The 18,999-nt window shown below is 36.3% G+C and overlaps 1 protein-coding gene across 1 annotated transcript in view; it reads left to right on the forward strand.

The window, feature by feature from the left end:
• The window catches only part of LOC150079595 (serine/threonine-protein kinase Nek10-like), a 165,562-nt gene that overhangs the window by 130,825 nt on the left and 15,738 nt on the right, over nt 1-18,999 (forward strand). The window contains exons 20-21 of the mRNA XM_090382698.1: nt 5,431-5,543; nt 8,200-8,268. Coding sequence (XP_090238824.1) covers nt 5,431-5,543; nt 8,200-8,268 — 182 coding nt within the window. The remainder of the gene's footprint in view (nt 1-5,430; nt 5,544-8,199; nt 8,269-18,999) is intronic.

Raw genomic sequence — 18,999 nt, forward strand, 5'->3', positions numbered from 1 at the left:
ATTTATGCCAGCTCTGAGCACATCCAAGATCATTACATTACTTGCATTTCAGCCTTACCAGTTGAAGCACATGTAATGTATACATTACAGCAGTGTTTCTCAAAGGGTGTGCCGCAAAATTTTCCAAGTGTGCTGCGAAATCTTAAAAAAAAACTAGCGTCGTTTTTATTTTAACATCATTGTCCGAATATACGTACAATACCATTATTAAGCATAAAGTACACGAAGGATCTTTTTATGACGAATTTAAATTGCGTTCAGGCGCCAACACTATTTGAATAAAGACCAATTATCTGTCACCCGCAGACCACGTGAATCTGACCGACGCGATACTGTATAAGTGCACAGTGCCCCTGAATTCCCTAAGAAAGTCAAAATATGCGATCCCGTCTCTAGCCTCTCTAGTTCTCTGGGAGTTGTACACGTAGGCATGCGGCGTATTACGTGTTTATATATATCGTGTTTTTATTATTGTCATATTAAACTGTATTTGTGTTGTAAAGTAAATAATTTAGGGTTAGGCGATTTCTTAAGGTAATTTAAATGTATATAAAAATTAAAAATTCTACAAAACCGTTTTTTGTTTATTAGAAAAAACTGAAAATGGATATACGAAAATTTTTAAATAAAAACAAAACTATTGATATCGGCTACAGTAGTTCTGCAGCAGATACAAATATATCCATTGAAAATAGTGAAAATATGAACAATACCAGTGCCGATGAATCTCAGCCAAAAAGATCAAAAATTAGTACAAGAAAATATAATGAAGATTACTTAAATTTTGGTTTTACGTGGAAAGGGGACATAAATTTCCCTTTACCTTTATGTGTTGTATGTGGACATAAAAAAGCAAACAGTGCAATGGTTCCTAGAAAGCTAAAACACCATATGGAAAAAGTTCATCAAAATTTGATGTCTAAAGACAAAAGGTATTTTGAACGATTAGTGACAAATAGTGCCAAACAAATACAAAAATTGGAAAACACAACAAAGCACAAATTGCCTCCTATGAAGTAGCGCAACTTATTGCACAAAAAGGGAAACCTCATTCGATTGGAGAAATGTTGACCGGTCCTGCTTGTCGTATAATTGTGAAATGTATGTTCGGCAAAGATGCAGAACTGAAATAAATAAAATTCCTCTTTCCAGCGATACTATAAGTCGAAGAATAATCGATATGTCGGAAAATATAGTAGAAAATGTTCAACAAAAACTTGATGGTCAAAGTTTTGCTCTGCAAATAGATGAGTCAACAGATATCAGCGGGAAAGCACAATTAATGGGATTTGTTCGATTCATTAACGGAGATTTAATTATGAACCAATTTTTATTTTGTCAAGAATTGCCAGGAAGAACGACAGGAAGGGAAATATTTAATTGTGTAGATAACTTTTTCGAAAAGACAAAGTTATCATGGAATTTTTGTACAGGCATTTATTTGTACAGATGGTGTTGCATCAATGATCGGACCTGAAAAAGGTTTTTTGGCGTTTGCAAAACAAAAAAATTAAAATCTTATTTCTACACATTGCATTATTCATCGAGAAGCTTTAGTAGGCAAAACTCTCCCGACAGAATTAAGCATTGTACTAGATGACGTAATAAAAATTGTTAACTATATTAAAAGCAGACCTTTAAAATCATGAATTTTCAAAGAATTATGCGACAGCATGGAATCTAACTACAATTGTTTATTACTACATAATGATATTCGTTGGCTTTCTAGAGGAAAAGTTTTAGCCCGTGTATTTGAATTGCGAACTTTGTGCATTTTTTAAAAATGAAATAAGTACCGCAGGAAAACAAAAGAATCGTATGAAAATACAAAAATTTTATGATTGTTTTAACAATGTATTGTGGTGTGCAAAACTGGCTTACACAGAACATATATTTGCACAACTTAATATTTTAAATACTAGTTTATAAGGGCGAAACGAAAATATCTTAACATCAACAGATAAGTTAATTGCTTTTGATAAAAAAAATTATGCTTGTGGATGAATAAACTTGATGAAAATAATTTAGCTATGTTTCCTAAGATTCCTGAACAGATGAGAAATTTTCTTGCACCAATGGTGAAAACCATTTGGATTTGCTTCAAAAGGCAACAAAAACATATTTTCCATCTATTTAATCAGAAAAATATGACTGGATTCGAAATCCTTTTATTAATGATACATCAAACTGGAATCTTTGTCTTGAAGAAGAGGAAGAACTGATTTCCCTTTCAACCGATCAAACATTAAAAATCAAACATTCGGAATTTCATTTGGATACTTTTGGATTTCAGTCAGAGATGAATATCCAAAGTTATCTAAAAGAGCAATAAATATTTTACTCCAAATTTTCTACGTCGTATTTATGTGAGTTAGAATTTTCAACTCTCACTGACATGAAAAATAAAAAATGATCAAGATTGGAAAATGTCGAAGATGACCTGCGAGTTGCTATGTCTGAAATAAGACCTGATATAGCAGAAATAACAAAACATCGTCAATCACATATTTCACATTGACTATAATTTTTTAAATAAAAATTCATTTGATCTCTATCAAATATTTGAATAATTTAAAGCTTTGCTGAAGGCATACATATTTTCTTTTTGTAATTATTTATTTAATAATTTTTATATTTTATTTTGGTTGTAAGAATTGTTTGCATAACACAGATATAATATAAGTATAAATAAAAAAAATTGTTAATATTATTTTTCGTTCTATATATTTAATTTAGAAATTTCTTCTTCTATGACTACGTAGGTGTGCCGCGAAATTTTTCTTCTTTGGAAAATGTGCCACGAGAGTAAAAAGATTGAGAAACACTGCATTACAGTATACCCGTTTGTATTACTGAAGCGGTTGTATATTTCCATCAAGAGGCAAATCATAAAGGTTTTTCCCACAAATAGCTGGACCGGTCAAGAATATTTGAATCGGTTTGTGATTGGGAGATAACAGACTCCAAATTACATGTATGAGTAGAATCTTTTGCTTGTCATTGGCCATTCTCATTAAGTTGGTCTCATTAAGTCCTCGTTGGTCATCAAGTTTTCACGTTTCTTTGCAGTTGCACTGAGTCAGTTGAGTGTGGCAAGCTTAGATCCTCATTCATCTTGCTGTTTGGATGATTGTAAAAGTTTTGAAAGGGGTCTTCTCGCAGTTGCATTCCAAGGCTATGCAGGTCATTACTGAATGCTTTGTCAGGATCACCGTCATCGTTGTCTTGACACATTGTCTTACCTGTTTCAATCGTTTTGCAAATGTCCAAGTCCGATTCATACAATTTACGATCTAGTATGAGCTCTTCATTGTCGTCATAATCTTGACATATTTCATCTCTGACAGTATCTGTTTCCTCATTGTGAAATAGAATGTTGCAGTGTTACCATCTCGTGCTTGCACTGTTTGAGATCCTGAGCCAAGTCATAGTTTTGATAGCGTATTATGCATGGATACTGTTGTTTCTTGCAGATCTTGTTTGCGTTGCATGTGTAATTTGCGACAAAGCATGACAGAGTAACATGATCCAACATGATAGTATGGTTGTAACAATACAAATACTTGTATTGTTGCAATCATGCTGTTCAATTAACGGCTACAATCAAATGGGTAATTAGGCTATTGGCCTAGCCTCTTCCAAACATTGATTTGGTAGAGTAAGCAGCGGGCATGTGTATCCTATTTATCACTAACATTGATTCGGTAGGGTAAGTAGCGGGCGTGAGCATAAATTACATTGTTCATGATTTCAGTTCTAGCTGTTCCAAATTTAGTAGGTGTCTTCATAGATGTTTACACATAAAACATCTTTCTTGCGTACAGGGTACACACAAGATTTTCTTTTTGTTCAGTGCAGCAAAAGCCTGTGGCTTCCTTGCATTATATGAGTAATAATAATCCTATATAGCTGTAGTAGCTTTTTTCTAAATATTTACCTAATTTTGAAATGGCATCACACTTAAACCAGAATTATCATAATTCTAATTGTTTTAATAACGGACAAAATCTGGTGAAACTATTTTTTTTTTTTTTTTTTTTTTGGTAGTTGTTGGCGCATCGGCTTCTGTGGCCATAATACACCTCCCAAGGTTTTTGCAGTACTTTGATCCAAGCCCGAGGCGGGATTCGAACCCGCGACCTTTGGGTTGCCAGGCAGGCACTTTACCCACCTGGCTAGCCAGGTCGGCTGGTGAAACTATGTAATGATTATAAACCTTGTACCATGGAATCACTGGCTATAAAATATTTTAAATCTCAAGATTCCCAAATTTAAAACACAAATAATTATTGAGTTTTCTGATACCTGCCAGAACTTTTTCAGCATTATATATATGTAGATCTATGTTTTTCATCTATGGGCCTAGGGAGTATGCATGTAGAGCTACTTATGAAGGTTGCTCCAAACAATGTCTGTTAATGTATTGATTGTCTTGAAATTTTTCTAATGTGTACTGCCATCTCTCATCTGTGTTTCTAGCTAATTATTGTATATAATATCTGCACAAAAACAGCTTTGAAAATAGTAAAAAAGATGGCATCTGTCTCACATCTAGAGCATCTTGCTCTAGATGTTGGCAGGAGAGGTCAACATTGAGAAGCCAATTTAGTTTTATTCTGTCCTCATGACAGACACCTAAAGTGGGTTTCTGAAACATAGTGAGAGTGTCAATTAGTTTACTGAATTGTACTAGCTGTTTGAATATGTAAATATTTTTGAGTACTATTTATTTCATAATAAACTAATTATATAATCATGGTGTATAAGTGTTTCCTTAATTTTATTTAATTTACTTTAGTATTAGGGTTGACAGCCCATGTTATGCCTTTCATACAACCCATTAGATTATTTTTTTACAGATTTTTTGTTTCAATTCTTATTTAATTTTTGACAAGAATTTTACTTTAATTTTCAGCAGTAAAGTCAAAATAAGACACATTAATATTGTAAAGCACTTATGTATAAAGTTCTCATTTATACAAAATTCCACAAAAAAAAAAAAAAAAAAATCACTCCACAGAACCCTATTACTATGAAAAATGAAACCTACGTGATGAAAGGATTAAGTTTCTGTGTTTATTAAACCTCTTCCTTGCACACATTTTTTCAACGCATGACTTGTGATAATTGCTCACTCAAAAGGAATTCAAGCTCCTAAATTCCTGTTTAATTCCATAACATATCTGTTTAGTTTTAATTGCAACATAGTAATAACCAACCTCAAAAAAAATGTTTTCTTGGAGAATTTATAATTTTAAAATTTTAATGTTGTACTTTTCACAATATAAATTAATTCATATAAACTACAATAGAAAGCAGAGGCAAGTTGTAACAAGAAAGGTTTCCATTAAAATTTGATTATTTTCACTCTATAACTGGAGGCTCTGCTATAATAAATTAGCTATAATTTCTTTAATTTTGTTTTTTCAGTTTGAAGAAACAGGTGTGGAATTATGCAACAGCATTTTCACCTACAAAATTTGTTGATAACCAAGAATATAGGATTCATGATATGCATAAGTCATCAGAAGAACTTAATTTAGGTAATGTTTCTTATCTTAGTTTTACTGGAATTTATATCTATGTTAATAGAAATATCAAGGTTAAATAAATATCATGGTATGTTGTCCAATGTTGGGGAGATTTCCATGGCAGTGCAGTGGATACAAAATGCTCTCACTGATTTGGAAAAGGTTTCATTCACATTGCAGATGGGAGGAATCCTATATAAAGGCTGCTTTTTTTTTTTTTTTTTTTGGCCCCTTTTTTTCCCACTTTGGCACTGCTTTTAGCAGGTAGGGTCTCTCTCTTTCTCTGCTTTTAGCAGGTGTGTGGTCTCTCTCCTTGGGTTTACTTTCTGTGCATAAGCATACTGGCTTAAGATGTAAACAATTTATGAATACAATATACATAATAGATATCACTATAAAGTAATAAGAATGAAAGGAGACTACCTTGAAAAGGGACAGCACCTAGAAATTATGTGAAATATTTTTTAGTCTTTCAAAATCTGAAAATATTTGACATCTTTTCTGGTATCCTCTAACTTTCACTCAAAATGCATAGCAAAATTTTAATTTTTATAGAAACTTTCTTATTGTTCAAGTTTTCTTTCAAAGTGAATCTGTTTCTTTATCCAAATTTAAATCTTTTTTCAGCCATCATTTTCTCGTAGTTAGTGTATCTGAAAATGAACCAAATATATATTGATTTTTGAACATTTTCACCAATGATTGAAAGTCTCATACATCATCATGGACATCTTAGACAGACAGACAGACAGACTTGAAATATAGAACTTTTCTGCATTTATCAATATTAAATATAGAATATTTCTATGTTTATCTCTGAATCTTTGAACTCTGTGACAATTTCAAGAAATTACTAGGTTACATTAAGAAAGTCATTGTATTGTTCCTAAAATCCACGCATAGCAAATGAGTTTTTTTAACAAATGGAACAAATGAATGGTGTCATTTGTAGCAAAAGTTAATAAGATTAATTCAAGTAGTTCTTTACTTTTTTTCTTAATTGATTTTTATGTTATCTAATTAACTTGATTTCACCTCCCTCTGGGTTTAGTTCTGGGCCTCTTATTGTTCAGTATTTATTAATGACGTTTATGTTAATGTTACATTTGTTGATGATACATAGGTTGACATGATGGTTAATAACAGGAATTAGGGTATGCTACTCCAACAAATCCTAGAGAAATTAAGCAGGTAGACTGAGAAGTGGCAGTTGAGGTTTAACACTAATAAATGCAAGGTACTGTACATTGGTAACAGTAATCATAGAATAACTTACCAATTGGGTGGTACCACATTCAAGGTGGAGGACTATGAAAAAGACCTAGGGGTAACTGTGCAGTTCGGCACGAAGTTCTCCGAGCAGTGAAAACAGGGTACTATGACAACTCATAGGATTTTGTCAGTGTATACAGGAATTTTGTCAGGAGGGATAAAGAGGTAATTATTCTGGTGTACAAGGCAGTGGTTAGACCACATCTTGAGTATTGCATACAGGTCTAGAAGCCTAATTTTAAGGGGGATATGATCTGTTGGAACATATACAGAGATGATCAACAAGATTAGTCAGGGACACAAAAGGGTACTCTTACAAAGAAAGCCTTCAGCTCTGTAAATTCTACATGTGGAATCTATGCACCTATGAGGAGACCTCATTGAAGTTTAAGGCTTTGAATGGATTGAGTACACTAAATGCTATTCTCAGATATCACACATAAGGGGACATAATTTAAACTGAAAAAGAATGGATGTGCAAAAATTAGCTTTCAGCCAGAAGGCAAAAAGAAGTTGCAGAAGGTTTACTTGCACCAACTTTTGCTGCACCAGCTAAAAAATAAATAATAAAATAAAATGAACTGCCACCTGTTTGACTCCCTCATCATGTAGGTACCTATCCAGCTGCCCTCTGAATCTCTCCAAGCTGTCAGCCTCAAACCACCCATGGAGGCAACTTATTCCAGTAATAAGTTGCCTTTATGGTAGTTGAGGTTAACTTTCTGGCTAAAAGAAAACCTCCTGCAATTCTGTCTAAACCTCTTCCCCTGTAATTTGAATTTATGGCCCTAGTTCTGAAATCATTTATAACAGCAAAATCACCATCATTTATTTTACTTTCTCCTGCCAAAAAGTCTTTTCACATACGGACATCCTTTTGTCAATTTCCATCATACACATTGTCCGTCTTTGGACCATTTCAAGAAGCTCAATGTATGACACTATGACTATGCCTTTTTGATCGAGTAATTAATTGCTGGAACAAACTACTATCTGTTAGCATTAGCAAGGGCACATTATGCAAGAAAGCAGGCTTATATAGCATCAGCCAAAACACACACACACACACACACACACACACACACACACATACACATACCCTTCTCATTTCACCCATCCACTCGCTCCTGTTGTTGTGTAGGTGAGTAAATTTCTTGAGTAAATTTAAGGAAAAGATTAGACAAATTATTAAAGTTAATGGACAAATAATGATGTTTAGAGGTATTTTTTTAAGCTTGCTTCCTTACATCATTTGCCAACAATACTCATAATAATAATTTCATTGATTTCATTATTTTCATTAATTAGATAACAAAAAAACGATATATTTACTGTTTTTGTGTAATCTAATATATCTTATTGTCTTTCCTTTCATCTTTTTTTTGTTTTTTTAAAGGAATGACTTTAACAGGAGAATCTTGTGGTCCTGTGTTTCAAAGCTTTGTTCATAAATGTCAGAGACCTAGTAAGTCAAAATATATCAATATATATATATATAACTTAAAATTATCGTTAAACTTTGATACTTGACTGGTATAATTACATATAATTTATTTAATCAGAAATAGCATATCTTGAGCTACACTTTAGCTTTATATATATATGTAAAGTTTGGATAAATTGAGCAAGAGTGACATTTTATGGAGATGTTATAAATGTTATCTGGCAATTACGTGTACAAGCACACAAACACATACAGATTCTTTTATTTAAATCTGTTAAATAAAGTCTCTTGGTTTAGTTTTATAGTATTAATTTAAATAGTATGAATCAGAGCTGTAATACTCAATATGTTCTACGTTGATAATAATATTAGTAAATTAATAAGAGGCGTTTACCTCAATATAGTACGTGGAACACTTCCGTATGATACCCTCCAGAAATTAAAACGGAAAAAACGAAAAAAATCGACAACTTACCGGTACATTAAAGTAAAATATAAATAATTAAATAATCAATTTAACACAATTCAAAATCAATTCAAAACAATTAAAATTCAAATTAATGCAATTAAAAGAATCCAACGAAAATATTCAAAACGATTTTCCTTCCTGAAGCTGACAATGCTTTTCGACCGACTGTCGTGATCACAGGAATGAAAATTACCGAATCATGCTAAACCTGCAACTTAAATAGTGATTGTGTCTTCGTGCATGCGCGTAAAGGTCCACGCATCGGAGATCAAATATGGCCGCCGAACATTAACAGAATTCTCGTGTAATTTAATTTCAACGGTTTCTGCAATTAATAGTCGCGTATAATTACGTTGAACGTTAAGTATTTTGGCCTCGTTAAATAAAAAAGTATGTTTTTCGTTAATGGCATGAAAGGCTAATTCTGACGCTGCTGAACGAGAAGCACGAACTGAGGCTTCGTGTTGATTTACACGGATATTAAGAGAAAACCGCGTCGAACCCTGATAAGACGAGTCGCAATCACCGCAAGAAATGTTGTATACTAGATCATTAATTTGTGTTGCGAACGCCGAAAGAATATGTCCCATATGTTGAACAGTGGCACAAACAGCTTAACAGATTCTTTAAAGATACCGAATTTAAAATTATAGCTAGGCCTATACGGAAGTTACACACTATACTGAACAATCGCTCGGTTCTTTCGGCGTTCGCAACACAAATTAATGATCTAGTATACAACATTTCTTGCGGTGATTGCGACTCGTCTTATCAGGGTTCGACGCGGTTTTCTCTTAATATCCGTGTAAATCAACACGAAGCCTCAGTTCGTGCTTCTCGTTCAGCAGCGTCAGAATTAGCCTTTCATGCCATTAACGAAAAACATACTTTTTTATTTAACGAGGCCAAAATACTTAACGTTCAACGTAATTATACGCGACTATTAATTGCAGAAACCGTTGAAATTAAATTACACGTGAATTCTGTTAATGTTCGGCGGCCATATTTGATCTCCGATGCGTGGACCTTTACGCGCATGTGCGAAGACACAATCACTATTTAAGTTGCAGGTTTAGCATGATTCGGTAATTTTCATTCCTGTGATCACGACAGTCGGTCGAAAAGCATTGTCAGCTTCAGGAAGGAAAATCGTTTTGAATATTTTCGTTGGATTCTTTTAATTGCGTTAATTTGAATTTTAATTGTTTTGAATTGATTTTGAATTGTGTTAAATTGATTATTTAATTATTTATATTTTACTTTAATGTACCGGTAAGTTGTCGATTTTTTTCGTTTTTTCCGTTTTAATTTCTGGAGGGTATCATACGGAAGTGTTCCACGTACTATATTGAGGTAAACTTCTCTTATTAATTTACTAATAGTATTAATTTAATTAATTACATGCATTGTTGAACATCATTTGATCATAAAGTTATATTTCACCTAATTTTTTGGAAGAAAGACATTTATATGGACTACAACATTGTTTAATCTTTTATTAGAATTAGTTATATTTGATATAGTAATAGTAATAGAGGCATGTGATGCAAGAAAGCAAGCGTATGTAGCATCAGCCAAAAAAAAAAATATTCACACAACCATTCCCTCCAAACGTTTGTCCAGTTTCTCCTTGAATTTATTTAAGCTATCAACTTCCACAACAACAGATGGAAGTTTGTTCAAGCAATTAACCACCCGCTGGCTAAAGGCAAATTTCCGCACATCTATTCTACAATTGTCTTTCCTCAATTTGAATTTATGCCCCCTTAGGTTCATAATCTGAGCAAGTGCAAGAATCCCATCAGAATTCAGTATGCTCAACGCATTCAAGGCCTTCTACACCTCAATCAGATCACCTCTCAGGTGCCTAGTCTCCAGCTGCTGCAATTTGCAGAACTTAAGCCTCTCTTGGTAAGAGGATCCCTTCATTCCTCTCACCAATCTTGTTGCCCTTCTCTGTACACACTCAAGCAAATCTACATCCTTCCTAAAATGAGGCCTGCAGACCTGTACGCAGTACTCAAGGCGTGACCTGACCATTGTCTTATACAAAGGGATAATCACCTCCTTTTCCCTGCTAGCAAAATTACTGTATATCATTGACAAAACCCCATGACCTGCTCTTGCAGCCTGTCTGCATTGCTCAGAAAATTTCATATCTGACTGCACATTACTCCCAGGTCTTTTTCATTTTTTACCACCCTAAATGTAGGGCAACAAGATTAGTGAATGGAACAAAGGGTTGCTCTTACGAAGAAAGGCTTAAGTTTTGCAAATTACAGAGCCTGGAGACTAGGCATCGCCGAGGTGATCTGATAGAAGTGTACAAGGCTTTGAATGGCTTGAGCATGCTCAATGCCGATGGGATTCTTCCTCTTGCTCAGAATAATCACCTGAGAGGGCATAAATTCAAATTGAGGAAGGACTGATGTCGGATAGATGTGCGGAAATTCGCCTTTAGCCAGCGGGCAGTTGGTTTGTGGAATAGACTTCCATCGCTTGTTGTTGAAGTTGATAGCCTAAACAAATTTAAGGCTCAGCTGGACAGGTATTTCGAACGAATTGAGGGGTGAAATGGGAGTAGTGGTTGTTTTTTTTTTTTTTTTTTTTTGGCTGATGCTGAATAAGCTTGCTTTCATGCATCATATGCCTCTACTAATGCTAATGCTAGTACCACACAGTTGGTACGTTCCTCTAGAGTTACTTCTACCATATGCAGTACTTTGCATTTGTCAATGTTAAACTTAAGTTGCCACTTCTCAGCCCATTTGCCCAACTTATCTAGATTCCTGTTGCAGTAGCACACTGCCATTACTGTCATTAACAACCCTGCCAACCTTTGTATCATCTGCAAATTTCAACACTAAGCCTAATATACTTTTGACTTGGTGCATTATAGCCTTAGATGCTAATGCGCCATAAAACTCTAAAACAATCTCAATCCCTAATACACTTTCATCAATATCATTGATAAATATACAAAACAACAGTATTAGCATTAGTAGAGGCATTTGATGCAAGAAAGCAAGCTTATGCAGCATCAGCCAAAAAAAAAACCACTTCCACTTCACCCCTCTGTTCGTTCAAAATACCTGTCCAGCTGAGCCTTAAACTTATTTAGGCTATCAACTTCCACGACAAGGGATGGAAGTCTGTTCCACCAACCAACCACCCGCTGGCTAAAGGCAAATTTCCGCATGTCTATCCTACATCTGTCTTTCCTCAATTTGAATTTATGCCCTCTCAGGTGATTATTCTGAGCGAGAGGAAGAATCCCATCAGCATTGAGCATGCTCAAACCATTCAAGGCTTTATACACCTCAATCAGATCACCTCGCCGGTGCCTAGTCTCCAGACACTGTAATTTGCAAAACATAAGCCTTTCTTCGTACGAGCACCCCTTTGTTCCATTCACTAATCTTGTTGCCCTTCTCTGTACTCGTTCCAGCAGCTCTACATCCTTCTTGAAATGAGGCCTCCAGACCTGTATACAGTACTCTAGGTGTGGCCTGACCATTGCCTTATACAAGGGAATAATCACCTCCTTATCCCTGCTAGAAAAATTCCTATATATCATTGACAATACACCATGAGCTACTCTTGCAGCCCGTCTGCACTGCTCAGAGAACTTCATATCTGCCTGCACAACCACCCGCAGGTCCCTTTCATTCTCTACCACTGTCAGTGTAGTACCACAGAGTTGATACGTTGCTCTGGGGTTGCTGTTTCCCATGTGTAGTAATTTACATTTGTCAATGTTAAACTTCATTTGCCACCTCTCAGCCCATCTGCTCAACCTTTCCAGATCCTGTTGCAGCAGCATAGTGTCAGTAGTGTCCTTGACAACCCTGCCTACCTTTGTATCATCTGCAAACTTTGACATTAAGCTTGATATACCGTCATCAGTATCATTTATGAATACAGAAAACAATAATGGACCCAACACTGAGCCCTGAGGGACTCCACTAATAACATTAGTCCACGACGAGCAGTGTCCATTGATTACCACTCTCTGTCTTCTCCCCCTCAGCCACCCCTTTATCCACAGCAGCAATTTGCCTCCAATGTCACACTGCTCCAATTTGTGCAGCAGTCTTCCATGTGCAACAGTATCAAAAGCCTTTCTAAGATCCAAATATATAATATCAAAGTTATTCCCTGCATCCAGTTCCTTTGTGACTGCATCATAGTATCCAATCAAATTGGTCAGGCAAGACTTCCCCTTAACAAAACCATGCTGTGTCCGAGCTATAACTGAAGTCTTGTCTAAATGATCCTGCAGTGCTTCTTTAACTAGTGCCTCCATTAATTTTCCTGGAACAGAAGTTAAACTCATAGGTCTATAATTACTTGTGTCAGCTTTTGATCCTCCTTTGTGAATTGGGGTCACATTTGCACATCTCCAGTCTGTGGGTACCTCCCCTGAGTCCAAGGAAGCTCTCATAATTATGGCTAAGGGTTTGCTTACTTCCTCTGCTGCCTCCTTTAATATAACTGGATAGATCCCATCCACCCCGGGTGCCTTTCTTGTGTTTATCTTCAACAATTTCTCCTCCACTTTACTCTCAGTTATTACAAGATTCTCTAGCTTACTGCTAGAGTTGAATACACCTCTGGCTTTCCCCTCGCTAAATAACTCCTCATGTGTGAATGTCGATGCAAAATATTCATTTAGTTTGTTAGCTACCTGAGCAGGATCATCAACAGTTGACCCATCGATATCAAGTGGTCCAATCTGATTCATCCCCTTCCTTCTAGAGTTTACATAAGTAAAGAACTCTTTGCTGTTTTTCTTTGCATCCCTTGCCAAAGATTTCTCGTGATCTGCCTTCGCCTGCCTAACCTCCTTTGTAACTTGGTTACAGATCAACTTGTATCTATCATAGGCTTCTGTGTCATGGGTGCCTCCGTAGCCAGGTGGGAAGGAGCAGCAGTGTGTAGCACACGCTTCTTGATTAAACCGGGGTTCGAGCCTGTCACCACCAAATACGGAGGATGCGGAAAGGTCAGGGAATGACCACCGCATATTCCCGGAGCAATATGGCCTTAGTTGCTAAAGCTCCTAAAAATCAAATAATAAACAAGCTTCTGTGTCATGTGTTAATTTGTATGTATCCCATGCATGTTTCTTCTCTGCCATATGCCTCATCAGTTCATCTGACATCCATTTAGGCCTAAACCTTGAACAATATTTCTTGGTTGGTATGTAAAGCCTAGTAGCTTCCAAGATAAGTTCTTTGAATGCTTCCCATTTTGCATTTGCTGTTGGTAACATCATCAGTTGGTCCCACTGTATAGATTTTAAATACTGTCTCAGTTCATCGTAGTTGCCTTTACGAAAGCAATAACCCTTCCCTTTACCCCTAATGGTAGTTACCTCTTTGAGTAAATCCCACTTCAGCACACTGTGATCACTGCCACCTAGTGGTTCATTTATCTGCAGATTCTTAATGCATGAAGAATCACTGCTGATAATCAAATCAAGAGTATTCCTCCCTCTAGTTGCCTCCCGAATATGCTGATGTAGAAAACAATCATCCAATAAATCCACAAAAGCCTTGCTAGTGTGTGAGTTACCAGCCCCCAAATTCCAGTCAATATCTGGGAAATTAAAATCTCCCATTATAAGACTCTCTGATTTACTGGCCCACTCTATTTCCCTGTACAGTTTCTTATTATACTCATCAGAGTCATTAGGCCTATAGCACACTCCTACTCTCAATTTTGATCTCCCAATGCTTATGTCACACCAAACTGACTCGACACTGCACTGTCCAGCGATGTCCACTGGCTTCACTTCCTTGGATTTTATGTATTTCTTAACTAATAGCATAACCCCTCCTCCCTTCCTATCCAGTCTATCCTTTCTGTAGACATTGTACTCCCCAAATTCCAGTTTTGCATTCCTTATATCTGTGTGACACCACGTCTCTGATATCCCAACAATATCTGCCTTTGATGTTTTGAGCAATATCTCAAATTCATCAAATTTATTTACTAAACTCCTAGCATTGGTGTACACGCAAGTATACATGCACCTATTTCTATTCTTAGCTACCCTAACACAACCCATGTGTTTACTTGTACCGCAATGGCTCCCAGCAGTCTCTGAAATATCATGCATCTTGTGTTTCAGGCTTCTGCTCATTCCAATAGAAGCAGTGCAAGAATCTCTTTCACCTCTGCCAGTGGCTACTGTTAATCTATTCGTCTTTGCCTCCCCCCAAGCTAACAGTTTTCCGACCCACCTAACACTGCCTCGATAGCATCAGCAAATATTCTTGCACCCTTTCTATTTAAGTGTATCCCATCCCTGTAGAAGCAATCTCTCCTGTTAACAAGTACAGTCCAGGCTGAAAAAAATTCTACCCCTTGAGCCTTGCACAATCTTTCCAGGGCCGAATTGATTGACAAGGCTCTCATCATATACTCCCTCCTATCATGTCTGGGCAGAATTGCAGACACTTTCAAATTCAACCCTATTTCACGGCTTTTTTTCAACAGTGACCTGTACTTGTTAAGCAATTCTCCCGATCTCCTACTCTTTATTTATTATACTCCATTTATTATACTCCATTATTTTACCCAGTAGGCCCAACACTGAACCCTGTGGAACTCCACTAATAAAATTAGTCCACAAAGAGCAGCGCCCATTGATTACCACCCTCTGTCTTCTCCCACTCATCCAACCTTTTATCCATTGTAGCAACTTACCCTTAATACCATGCTGCTCCAATTTGTACAGTAGTCTTCCATGCGCAACAGTGTCAAAAGCTTTCCTGAAATCCAAGTATATGATATCAAAATTATTTTTTTGCATCCAGTTCCTTTGTAACCACATCATAGTATCCAATCAAATTTGTCAGACAAGACTTTCCCATAACTAACCCATGCTGTGTCTGAATTATTGCTGCAGTCTTGTCTAGATGATCTTGCAATGCATTTTTAACCAATGACTCCATTATTTTACCCGGAACAGAAGTTAAACTAACTCGTCTGTAATTACTCGTGTCACCCTTCGATCCCCCTTTGTGAATTGGGGATACATTGGCATATCTCCGGTCTGTGGGGACCTCCCTTGAGTCCAAGGATGCTCTCATAATTATGGCTAAGTGTTTGCTTAGTTCCTTTGCTGCCTCCTTTATATAATATAACTGGATAGATTCCATCCACCCCAAGTGCCTTTCTTATGTTTAACTTCAACAATTTCTCTTCCACTTTGCTCTCAGTTATTACAAAATCATTAAGCACCCTACTACAATTTGATAACCTTCTGGCATTTTCCTTCCTTAACTCCTTATGTGTGAATGTAGATGAATACACATTCAGTTTGTTTGCTATCTGAGCAGGATTATCAACAGTCGAACCATTGATATCAAGTGGACCAATCTGATTCATCACCTTTCTTTTAGAGTTTATATAAGTAAAGAAATCCTTGCTGTTCTTCTTAGCATCCTTTGCCAAAGATTTCTCGTAATCTGCCTTCGCTTGCTAATCTCCTTTGTGACTTGATTACAGACTAGCTTATATCTGCCATGGGCTTCTGTGTCACCTGATAATTTATATGCATCCCATGCATTTTTCTTCTCTGCCACTAGTCTCATTAGTTCATTTGACAACCATTTAGGCCTAAACCTTGAACAATATTTCTTAATAGATATGTGTCTAGTAGCTTCCATGATTAATTGCTTGAATGCTTTCCACTTAGAATTTGCTGTTGGTATCATCATCAGTTGGTCCCACTGTACAGAATTTAAAAACTGTCTGAGACCACTGTAGTCACCTTTACAGAAGCAAAAACCCTTTCCTTTACCCCTGTTGGTAATTATATCTTTAAGTAAATCCTACATCAGTACACTGTGATCACTGCCACCTAGTGGTTCCGCTATGTGCAAATTCTTAATACACGAATAATCACTGCTGATAACCAGATCAAGAGTATTACCCTTTGTGGTTGCCTCTTGAACCTGCTGCTGCAGAAAACAATCATCCAATAAATCCAAGTTTTGCCAGCATGCAAGTGACAAACCTACAAGTTCCAGTCAATATCTGGGAAGTTAAAATCCCCCCATTATAAGTCATTCTGATTTACTAGCCCACTCTATTTCTCTGTATAACTGTTCGTTGTACTCATTCGAGTCAATAGGCCTATGACACACTCCTACTCTTATTTTTGCTTTCCCAGTGCTTATGTCACACCACACTGACTCAACATTGCACTGTCCATCTATGTCAATTGGATGCACTTCCTGCAATTTTGTTTTTCTTAATTAACAGCATAATCCCTCCTCCCTTCCTATCCTGTCTATCCTTACATACATTGAGAAATTTTCAAAATACGCAAAGAAATTTTGTTAGGCATATAGTGCAACCCTGCTAACTGAATATTGGATTATTCAAAATGGGATGTTTATTGTAGTTGTTACTGATATAGAGTACTATATGCCTTTAGTATGTATAATTTGAAATATACTTGAAATCCGAACTTTGAGTTAGGTCCTGTGACTTGTGAATAGCATGTATACTTGAAAAAACTACTGCTGAAACCAACTATAATCAACCACCATTATAACAAAATTTAAGGGGCTATAATGAAAATTCCCTTCTGTTTACAATATATGTCACCTTTAACTTTTACATTTCTGCGCTCATCTACTTAAATTGCATTCTTTATATAGGCAGAATCATAGGAAATTCATGTACCTCTGGCTCACATTGTGATTGCAGGCACCTCCGTAACCAGGTGGGAAGGAGCAGCAGTGCATAGCACACGCTTCTTGATTAGACCGGGGTTCGAGCCCGTCACCACCAAATACGGAGGGTGCGGAAAGGTCAGGGAATGACCACCGCATATTCCCGGAGTAATATGGCCTTAGTTGCTAATGCTCCTAAAAACCAAATAACAAACAAACATTGTGATTGCATGGGTATTATATTTAAGAACATATTCTTAAATATATTACTCGTGCAATAAGAAAAACTGGAAAAATATGTTTGAATTTCAGTTGTGAAATTTTACCATATTGTACAGAATTAAATCTACTTTTATTTACTTATATAGAATTAGCCAAAAAAATCTTATATAGTATCAGCTGAAAAAAAAAAAAACCTTCCTGTTTCATTCATCCATTCACTCCAAATGCTTGTCTAGTTCTGCCTTGAACTTATTTAAGTTGCTGACCTCCACTGTTACAGAAGTTTGTTCCATCAACCACCCGCTGACTAAAGGCAAATTTTTGCACATCTATTCTACAATTGTCTTTCCTCAATTTGAATTTATGTCCACTCAAGTGAGTAATCTGAGCAAGAGAAAATCCCATCAGCATTGAGCTTGCTCAAACCATTCAAGGTTTTATACACCTCAATTAGGTCATCGCGTAGGTGCCTAGTTTAAGCCTTTCTTGGTAACAGCAAGAAAGGCTTAAGTTCCTGTATATCATTGACAAGACACCATGAGCTACTCTTGCAGCCTATCTACACTGCTCAGAAAACTTCATATCTGATTGCACAATTATCCCCCATGTCCTTTTCATTCTCCACTATCCTGAGTGTACCACACAGTTGGTACATTACTCTGGGGTTACTGCTACCCATTATCATTGTTAATTTTCAACTCCAAATTTTCTAGATCCTGTTTCAGTAGTGTACTATCATTAAGAACCCTGCCAACCTTTGTATCATCTGCAAACCTAAGCATTAACCCCCGATATACCTTCATCAATATTATTGATAAATACAGAAAACAACAATGGGTCTCAACACTGAAACCTGGGGACTCCACTAATGATAATATTAGTCCACAAAGAGCAGTATTCGATGATTACCACTCTCTGTCTTCTCCCATTCAACCGTCCTTTTATCCATTGTAGCAACTTGCCTTTAATGCCATACTGCTCCAATTTGTACAGTAGTTTTCCATGTGCAACAGAATCAAAAACTTTCTTAAAATCCAAGTATATAATATCAAAATTATTTTTTTCATCCAGTTCCTTTGTGACTACGTCATAGTATCCAATCAGGTTGGTCAGACAAGACTTCCCCTTATCAAACCATGCTGTGTCTGAACTATAACTGCAGTCTTGTCTAGATGAACCTCCATTATTTTCCCTGAAGCAGAAGTTAAACTAACAGGTCTGTAATTACTGATGTCCCCCCTTTGTGAACTGGGGACCCATCGGCACATCTCCAGTCCATTGAGACTTGCAATGAGTCCAAGGAAGTTTTCATAATTATGGCTAAGGGTTTGCTTGCTGCCTCCTTTAATATAACTGGATAGATCTCAT

This window comes from Mastigoproctus giganteus, chromosome 10 (genome assembly GCF_048544385.1).
Source record: "Mastigoproctus giganteus isolate SK-2022 chromosome 10, ASM4854438v1, whole genome shotgun sequence".
NCBI classification, from domain to species: domain Eukaryota; kingdom Metazoa; phylum Arthropoda; class Arachnida; order Uropygi; family Thelyphonidae; genus Mastigoproctus; species Mastigoproctus giganteus.